At 37.2% G+C, this 10,221-nt stretch overlaps 1 protein-coding gene across 1 annotated transcript; it reads left to right on the top strand.

Annotated features, from left to right (window-relative positions):
• Positions 1–722: 722 nt before the first annotated feature.
• On the top strand, positions 723–4,455 carry LOC128694467 (hemocyanin subunit). Its single transcript, XM_070097901.1, has 3 exons — positions 723–880; positions 2,251–3,777; positions 3,955–4,455. Exons 1-3 carry the CDS (start codon positions 799–801, stop codon positions 4,371–4,373), a joined length of 2,028 nt encoding a protein of 675 aa, XP_069954002.1. The 5' UTR covers positions 723–798; the 3' UTR covers positions 4,374–4,455.
• Positions 4,456–10,221: the final 5,766 nt, after the last annotated feature.

Genomic DNA, 10,221 nt, shown 5'->3' with positions numbered 1-10,221 from the left:
GGAATTGACAAGGTGGACAGATACAATATGTTCCAAAGATGGGACTCAGCAACAAGGGGTCAAAATTGGAAGTTGATGACTCAGATGAGTCACAGGAATGATAAGAAGTATTTCTTCAGTCATAGAGTTTACAGGAAGTGGAACAGTCTGGAGAATGATGTAAAGGAGGCAGGATACTTACATAGCTTTAGGAAGAGGTATGACAAAGCTCAGGGAGCAAGGAGAGAATCGGCCTATTAGCGACTAGAGAAGAGGCAGGGTCAGAAGCTATGACCGAACCCCTGCAACCACAATTAGGTGAGTTCATGCACAAGCACTCACTAACACACACATACTCAAAGTTATTTTTTTATATATGCTGCTTAACCTGATTTTTTCTGATAGCTAACATGTTTTATCGAACTGGCAAATAGGAAACACGAATTATACAAAAGCATGAGACAAAAATTAACCAGTATAAAAAAATACAATACGTCATTTAAGTATGTTTAACAGAAAAAAAAAATCCAAAATCCTATGTGATCAAACAGTCAGAGTCTCAAGACAGTGAGTGGAGCACTGTACTCATTATAATAACGTGACTGATATATTATAAAAATACGTTTAATTATTTTACCCTGATTTCTGATAAAATGCGTATGTAATTTAAATGAAATTAGTACATATAAGTGTCTGGTATCTATATGGGGCCGATAACTACAGCTGAGCAACTGTTGTGTTATCTCAGGGTAAGTCCAGGGTCACAAAGTGTCTGGGGGTATATATAGTGGAGGAGAGAGGTGGTTCCTCATCACCAACATGAAGGTCTTGGTGTTCTGTGCTCTAGTGGCTGCTGCCGCTGCTTGGCCCAACTTTGGCTTCGTGAACGACGGTACTGGTGGTGAGTAAACTGTAATATGTTGTGTAATTTAGCTGTCAGGCGGCTGTTGCTGTACTGGACTTATGCACTTCAATGCCTACTGTTTTCAATGTAGTGACTAATCACGTTTGCTAAAGTTAAAAATAATTACTTGTCAGTGTCACTTTAATCTGCATCTTATGCAGCACACAAATATGCATATTTTAAACCAAATTTTTACAAATGGCTTGGTATATTTGAGCAAAACAAGCAATAAATTAAGCCAAAATATACCAGATTTAACGAAAAAATATTCATCTATTATGCATTATGCATGTTTCTTTCGGAAAAAAATAGACTAGAAACGAATGCACAAAAATTAAAAAAAAAATAATGTTTTTCTATTCATTTACACAAGGAACTTTATATCACTATTTACTCTTACATCGACCACATATCGCTACGAAGACTACCAATTCATAACAGTTAAACCATACCACGGACGGGGATAGAACCCGTGATCACAGAGTCTCTAAACTCCAGACCGTCGCGTTAGCCACTGGAACAGCTAGCCAAAATGAGATTCATCCAGCTAGGTGTATTTGAGGGGACTTGAGCTAGAGTTCGTCACGGCCACGCTAGCTGGAGATTCGTCTGTAAAAACTTGCATTTGTGGTCACAGTGGTGCCTATGCTAGCCTTCCTATGGTGTAGAAATATACCTAGTTGGACGAATCTTATTGTGGCTAGCTGGTCCAGTGGCTAACGCGACGGTCTGGAGTTTTGAGACTCTCTGATCGCGGGTTCTATGCCCATCCATGGTATGCTTTGTTTGCAATCGTGTCATTACGATTTCGTGAGTCATAACAGCTAATAAAGGAGAAAGTACACAAAATGATTGTATAGAATGGGTTTCCCGAAGATCGACTGCACGTGCACTCAGCTCTCACACTGAGGTACGGGTTTCCATAAGACGTGTTTCCATAAGACAACTGCTGTCCTTGTCCTTCCTCAGCCATCAGTTTAAAATGGATATCTGGGTGTTAGTCGACTGGTATGGGTCGCATCCTGGGACAAAACTGACCTAATTTGCCCGAAATGCTCAACATAACAAGCGGCTTTCAATATAGTAGTATGTCATTGATGTCAGCTAGGCCTGTATACCATGTAAATGTACTTGTAGCAAATAAAGAATATTATTATTATTATTATTATTATTATTATTATTATTATTATTATTATTATTATTATTATTATTATTATTATTATTATTATTACTCTTATTATAGAAATTTGAAAATATCAAGTAATAATTTGTCTTAACAACAACATTTATGTTTCGATAAATGAAGAAAACCATTTACATAGGTAGAAATGTTAACCAAGTAATAAATGATGATTTTTGTGTTCCAGGGGCATCTGACGCACAAAAACAGCATGACGTGAATTATCTGCTGTTCAAAGTATATGAAGACGTACGTGATGAAAACCTCCATAAGCTTGGCGAGACCTTCGACCCTGAAGCTGACACATCACACTATTCTGACAATGGAGAAGCTGTTCACAAGCTCGTAAAGGAACTGAAGGACCACAGGCTGCTCCAACAGAAACACTGGTTCTCCCTCTTTAATACACGACAGCGTGAAGAAGCACTTCTGCTCTATGACGTATTGGAACACAGCAATGACTGGCAAACATTTGTGAGCAATGCTGCATATTTCAGAAATCATGTTAATGAAGGAGAATTTGTTTATGCTTTGTATGCAGCAGTCATCCACTCTTCACTTACCAAAAACGTTGTACTGCCACCACTTTACGAGGTCACTCCACACTTGTTCACAAACAGTGAAGTTATCCAGGAAGCCTACCATGCCAAAATGACTCAAACACCTGGTAAATTCAGATCCCACTTTACTGGAAGTAAAAAGAACCCCGAGCAACGTGTAGCATATTTCGGCGAAGATATTGGCTTGAATACCCACCATGTTACTTGGCACTTGGAGTTCCCATTCTGGTGGAACGACAAACATGAAGGATATCACCTCGATCGTAAGGGTGAAAACTTCTTCTGGGTACATCACCAGCTCACTGTTCGCTTTGATGCTGAACGTCTTTCCAATCACTTGGATCCCGTGAATGAACTTCACTGGGAAGCAACCATCGAGGAGGGTTTCGCTCCCCATACAACTTATAAGTATGGCGGTGAATTCCCATCTCGTCCTGATAATATTCACTTTGAGGATGTCGACGGTATTGCTCATATTCGTGACTTGATTATTCTTGAGAACCGTATTCGTGATGCGATTGCCCATGGATATGTTACAGCCCATGATGGATCCACTGTTGATATAAACAACTCCCACGGAATTGATGTCCTTGGTGATGTCATTGAATCGTCAACATACAGCCCTAATGTTGAGTACTATGGTTCTCTCCACAATACAGCTCACATAGTGCTAGGCCGCCAAGGAGATCCACATGGGAAATATGACTTACCTCCTGGAGTGCTGGAACACTTCGAAACTTCCACTCGCGACCCAGCATTCTTTAGATTACATAAATACATGGATAACATCTTCAGAGAACACAAGGATAGTCTTACTCCCTACACCAAAGAAGAGTTAGAGTTCAGTGGAGTTGCTATTGATGGTGTTTCAATTGATGGCCCTCTAGAAACGTTCTTTGAGGATTTCGAATATAGCTTAGTCAATGCTGTAGATGACACACCTCAAGTTGCAGATGTTGCTATCTCTACTGTTGTGTCACGTCTTAACCATAAGGACTTTTCATTCAAAATTGATGTTAACAACAATAATGATCACGAAGTACTGGCAACAGTCCGTATCTTCGCCTGGCCACACAATGACAACAATGATATTCCCTACTCATTCAACGAGGGACGCTGGAGAGCCATCGAGCTAGACAGGTTCTGGAGAAAATGTAAGTAGACCTTGCTCTGTTTTCCAAAAAGTTCAAATGTTATAAATCAGAAATAATGTAATATTGTAAAAGGGTAGTAAACTTTCAGTGATTGTATAATAAAATTCACATAAATATTCAATTGACGACATAACTTACATAATGCACATTATAAAGTATGTTTTGTTATCCCACTAGTGAGTCCTGGTGTGAACCACATCGTTCGCAAGTCTACTGAGTCAGCAGTGACTGTCCCTGACGTACCCAGTTTCGATTCTCTAATAGAGCGAACTGAGGCCGCACTTTCGGCTGGTAGTAGCGAAGTCGACATTCATGAATTTGTGAGTGCAGTTGGAGTGCCCAACAGGTTCTTGATCCCCAAGGGTAACTCAGAAGGTCTGGAGTTCGAGCTAGTGGTGGCTGTGACAGACGGCAAAGCCGACGCTGCTGTAGAAAGTCTACATGAAAACACCGTTTTCAATCACTATGGCTACCACGGAGTGTATCCCGACAACCGACCACACGGTTATCCCCTGGATCGTCGTGTTGATGATGCACGCATCTTCCACGACCTTTCTAATTTCCACCAACATACAGTCAAGATCTACAATCATTAAAGTTAATAAAAAATAAAGATCTCCTCAATAATATGGAATAAATTTTTGAAAATGAATATTTTGTTCATTTTACTTAAGTAAACTTTCTTTAAGACTAATCCTACTTTATTTATGGATTACATTGAAATTGATTTATTACCACATCTCAATTTTGCATCCGGTCACTCCAAAAATTTTGTGTATGCCCTTGACGCCATGACAGTACCAGGGGCAGCGCACCTTATAATTTCACTGTTAATTACACGCCGTATTATTACCACTAATAGTATCCATTATTTACACACACAAATAATTCAGTAAATAATATCTTGATACAATATTAAATTGCTGATATTAAGTAATTAATCAAGACTTTGCACATTTTTCTTAATAAATAAATCAGATTTTCTATTTTATGCGGTACATTGAGCCTTGTACATCAACAGTTAATAAGGTAACGAAGCACACTTGACAATGGACATCTGGCCAACAAGACATAAATACCTGGAGTATACTTACAGAGAGTTTCTGGGTCAACGCCACCGCAGCTGGGTATGTGCCCAGGCCTAGCTACATAACTCAAGAAATGTGTAGTTCACAAGTTCTTGGTAAACACTCGAGTAAATATGTGGAACTTACATAAGATTACATTTAGAATTTAATTCTAGCACATAATGCTCTATGTTGAGAAGAAATTAAAGAATTTGCCTGTTAATGAAATTCCTTAAATATATCATTGTTTATATCTTTTTACGATTAATTCTTCGCATTGTTACTTAAGAATTCTTATTATATAGTAAATAAATACGGAAAATATATAAAAAAAGTCTTTCTACCTATTCAGCTCCAAGAACTATTATAATGATTCGAATTCAAATTATTATGATTTTTCTGAATGTTTGTTGTTAATTTATGATTACAAGCTGAAACAAAAACTTATATTAACAAATAGGTATTACTGTAGCACATATATACAACACTATCAACACCTCAGCAACTAAAACTATAACCAAACAAGATCTATCCTCAAAAAAAAAAATATATGTAGGTATAACTGGAAGAGGTTTGAATAAATGGGTAATATCAAGACATGATATGTTAATGTTATTATATGAATGACTTACACCACATTAGTGCCTGATCATCCCGACAGTGCACAAGGGCCGTTAAAAATACATTTTATCTATCTTCACTTATTCTAGAAATAAAGAAGCTCTTAACTCTCAACGTATATATATCCCAAATGATAAATATATTTCTTTTTGTGGCTAAATACCAAATTTATTGCTGATATATTTGATTTATAACAAACTGAATACACTAAGGGTTGCATAAATTAGGAAATAAAGATTGCTGGGGTAGAGGGTGTTAGACTTAAATTATTATTTAATACCCTTTTATATTCCTTGATATTTACATATTATTTTCATAAATATTTCTTTAACAATAATTTTTCTTCGGGAAAGTTTATATTATATCTAAATTATTATCGTCATATAATTATTTTTATAAGTAGAAATATCTCAAAAAGGCGTATCTACAGTGCTTTCTTAATTTTATTTATATTTTTGCTTCCTTCAAAGGTTATTAGAAGATAACTTTAGGACGCTTCTTTTGGTCGATTTCAGTCCTTCAATGCTGTTTTATCTTATATAGAGAAATGTTTAGATTTTTGAGGAGGTTTGCAGGTTCCCTATGACCAAATCAAAATAAGAAATTGCGATGAAAATTGCACCGCACAATACTTAACGAAACATAATAGCATATGCAGCGTTATGTATCTATAAGGAAGTCCCATAATTTTGCTGCAGTGTTAAGTGATCTTCAACAGCGGTTTCTTAAATTTATATGAAATGTATTATCAAATGTCGCCGCTGAAGACTTTCTTTGAAAAAATATAAAAAGTGCCAAATGACTGCATTACATGCAATTCGAGAATATGCACTTAATCTTTGGAAGGTTTTCTTGCTTCATCACCATTATTTAGTTTTAGTATTCCAACAGTCAGTTTGCATGTTCATAGTCAATAGTTACATATATTTTGTTTTAATCCCTGTTATACTGTATCCTTTCGATGATGTTAGTGGCTGTTTCGAGACATTTTTGTCTTCTCACTTATTTTACATAACAGTTGGAAGTTTTCCCAGTATAGAAGGTAGGGCTGCAGGCTACTGTGAACTATACATGCGCCACTTCTTTCATTCATTTTGCTACCATTCTTGTGTCTCTGAAGGCATATCTACAATTTTTCAGATGTCTCATCAACATTAAGTTTGTTACTAAACGCAAGTTGGATGCGAAAATTCCTTAATGGTTTTTGAAGTAGGAATTCCTTTATTCTTCTTAAAATTACATAGGAGAGCAGTAATTATGACTTCAGTAAATCGCATGTTTTTTTTTTCAGCATAATTCATTGTGAACTCCAACTCTATGGTTGTTACCTATATGTACTGCTTTGTGTTTACTACAGTAAATGATAAAGGACACACACCACATGGCTGATTGTTTATCGTCACACAAACGTACTTCTCACTAATCTTGTTAATACTTCTATCACTGATGCTTCTGGTGTCTACTCCATTTCTTGTTCAAGTTCTCTCCAGTACTTTGATCAAAGCATCCACTCTCTTTCTGACACATAGGGAGTACAAATGATGTATTTACCATGGCGACATGAACGAAGCAGCCTTCTCTCCTCCACTTGCTATGACTTCAGCATAATTATTTCTTTGTCTTTCCTTCCTTCTTTCTTGGTGGCTTCTGTCCCTGATTTTCTCTTCATAGAAGTTGTGTCCTTTGGTAGATTTTACCCTCATCCCATGGGCTAGTAACCCATCCACAGTGCTCCTATGTTCTTTTGTCTTTTCCACTACCACTTCTGACACTGTTACTAATTCTTTCACTCATACTGCTTTATTACATCTACCACTTGTTTTACCGTTACCACTACACTACCACGTCTCTGGTACTACAGTCACTATTACTAATACTATTACTACTACTACCACCTAGACTACTACTATTATTACTGATACCACCACTTCTACTACTACTATTACTAATAGAACAACTACTACTAATGCTACTGTAGTGTTAATCTCCTCCTTTTCATCATTCTGCCTTCTAGTTGTCTCTGACTCATGATTTGACTGCGGTGCAGGATGGAGCAAAACGTCATCGCGTTACCGCTCTGCATACAGAAATTCGTCAGTAAAAAAAATCTGAGTGCACTGAGAAGAAAGCCTATCTTCACCCATCTTTTGATTTCGAAATTTAGACATTAATTAAAATACTGTCTACTCGGGAAAGGTTGCCTGAAAGTTGCATGTGTCCATCGGTGATATTGCACATGTCTGAAAATAGTTTGGTCAATTTTTCCACTAACTTAAGAAGTGCACTAACGATCTAGGAATTGGTAGTGAATGATACAGAAAATGCAGATATTTACATAATTTTTTGAAATGATTGTAACACTGTCAACAAGTACCAGAACGCTTGCATAATTTATAATACACCCAATGCTCGTGCAATACATTGAAATTCTACCAGCCACCTTTTGGTATATATGTTAAATTACTTATTCAGGAGAGATACATAATCATTTCTAAAATCTACCCTAATCAGCACTTCCAACACTGATCCACAGAACCAGAGTAGTTTTTTTGTAAACAAAAAACCTAGTTCAAAACATGCTTGGAAGTCATCAGGTTAAATACTCTTCTTCACCTCACTTTCTTTCGTTTGCTCCTGTACATATATAATCCTGTCTCATATTTTCTGTAATGATTTGTTTAAGCTGGTTTGTGGGCACGACGTTACTGTTAATAAATGTATTCACTGTATGTAAATTTCATTTATTATACACAGGATTTGCAACGACGAATTTCTTCAAGCAGAACAGAAATATATTGAAGATTTTTTCTCCGCCCTAAGTTACCACTCAATCTAATCAATGATGCAACAGTTTTCAAAGTTTTAAAAATCTATGTAGAACGAAATATTCCTTAGGATGGAGGTTTGCCTCCACCTATTTGATACTGAAAACTTACAAAAAAAAAAAAAAAAAAAAAAAGATAAAATAATTAGAATGTTAATAAATAAGTGTAGAAATAGTAAAGTAAATTTAGTTCGATCTCAGGCATGTACAATTCCTGTACCAATAACTAAATATACGTTATTTTAACTTAGATGCGTTTTTTCAGTAGTAATTATACAGTTCCGCTAATTAAAATTGACATGACTCCCAGTCACAGTTCAATTCATTCAGACTGACATCACATCCAAGTTCAGTTCAGCTGAATTACTGGCATCACTCCCAGGTAAAGTTCAGCTTATTCAGGCTAACATCACTCCCACGTACATAAACATAAAATATCAATATTGAGTAAGTGTGAATTTTGTCAGACATTATCGTCATGGGGAGACCTAGCTGCTACATTAACACAAAACGGGTTGTGAAAATATTCTGAAGGGAGAATGGTAGTTCAGGGAGCAGAGCCTAGAGTGCCGAGTCATAGGTGTCACGTTGAGGTATCGAGGGAACGTAGGAGGCAGAACAAGGAGGTGGAGAGAGTACTAAAGTAAACTTGTTTCTACCCATGGCTGGGTAGTGTTTTTTGCCGGTGATCAGCCACTCGACCTGTCTTCTTGTCAACAAGCTACTTCACCCTACTATCTGGAATGATACTTAAGAGGCGCCAGTCAGAGTATGCAATCACATATAACAACTTAAATTTCTCAACATCCTTGTCTTTCTTTTTTGTAATACAATTCCCACGCACATATGCATGCACAGATCAACACAAACACAGAGAAACACACTCATACACACACACACATACACACACACACACACACAAATGCATTCATACATAAAAACACACGCTAGTGGGCACGCGCGCACAAGCACATGTTTTTGTGTATTTGCGTGTATGCATGTTTCTGTGTTTCTGTTCATCTCTGCATGAATAAGTGTGTGTGTGTGTGTGTGTGTGTGTGTGTGTGTACTCGTTTGTACTCACCTAATTGTGGTTGCAGGTGTCGATTCACAGCTCCTGGCCCCGCCTCTTCATTGGTCGTAACTAGGTCACTCTTCCTGCTCCTTGAGCTTTATCATACCTCTTCTTAAAGCTATGTATGGATCCTGCCTCCACTACATCACTTCCCAGACTATTCCACTTCCTGAACTCCTCGTCCGATTGTCTGTGTGTGCTTAATTTGTGTGTTTGTGAGTATATGAGTGTGTGCGTGTGTGTGAATTATGTTTGTGTCTCTGTGTGAATTGCCAAAAAAATACATAAGACAGTTGCTAAGAAATTTCAGTTGCTAAGAAATTTCAATTGCTCACTCAATATCATTTCGGATAATTGGGTGAAGTAGTTTGCTGACGAGAAGTCTGGTGGAGTGGCTGATTACCGGCAAGAAACACTACCCGGCCATGGGTAGTAACAAGTCTACTTTTGTACTCCACCTTCTTTTGTCTCCTTCTTTCCCTCGATACTTTAACATGACACCTGTGACTCAACAATTTAGGCTCTGCTCCCTGAACTACCGTCCGCCCACCTTCCTCTCACACCTCTTGTTTTCCCTTCAACCTAATGTTCACTTATTATTCTTATTGGCACAGTACAATGAATGACTTGTTAGTTGACGCCGAACTGCAAGTTTCAACTCGGATTTTTTTTTTTTTTTTTTTTTACAGTACGGTTGATAATTTTTTTTTTTTTAATTTTACTGCATATGTTAATTGAGGCATTACGCATGAGCTGTCATGTTTACTTGTATCAAGGTGCTGCGATATGTCCTTGAACAATATGTAGAAAAGAGAGTGCCATTGGATTATGACTGATTAGGTTAGTGATCCATTCAA

Source organism: Cherax quadricarinatus, chromosome 60 (genome assembly GCF_038502225.1).
Source record: "Cherax quadricarinatus isolate ZL_2023a chromosome 60, ASM3850222v1, whole genome shotgun sequence".
NCBI lineage: Eukaryota > Metazoa > Arthropoda > Malacostraca > Decapoda > Parastacidae > Cherax > Cherax quadricarinatus.
The sequence above is the reverse complement of the archived record's forward strand: the minus strand, read 5'-3'. Positions and strand labels throughout refer to the sequence as shown.

Coding starts and splice junctions, on each gene's coding strand:
- LOC128694467 (XM_070097901.1), top strand. CDS start 799: ATGAAGGTCTTGGTGTTCTGTGCTCTAGTGGCTGCTGCCGCTGCTTGG. Junction 881..2,250: donor CGTGAACGACGGTACTGGTG/GTGAGTAAACTG, acceptor TTTGTGTTCCAG/GGGCATCTGACGCACAAAAA. Junction 3,778..3,954: donor AGACAGGTTCTGGAGAAAAT/GTAAGTAGACCT, acceptor TTATCCCACTAG/TGAGTCCTGGTGTGAACCAC.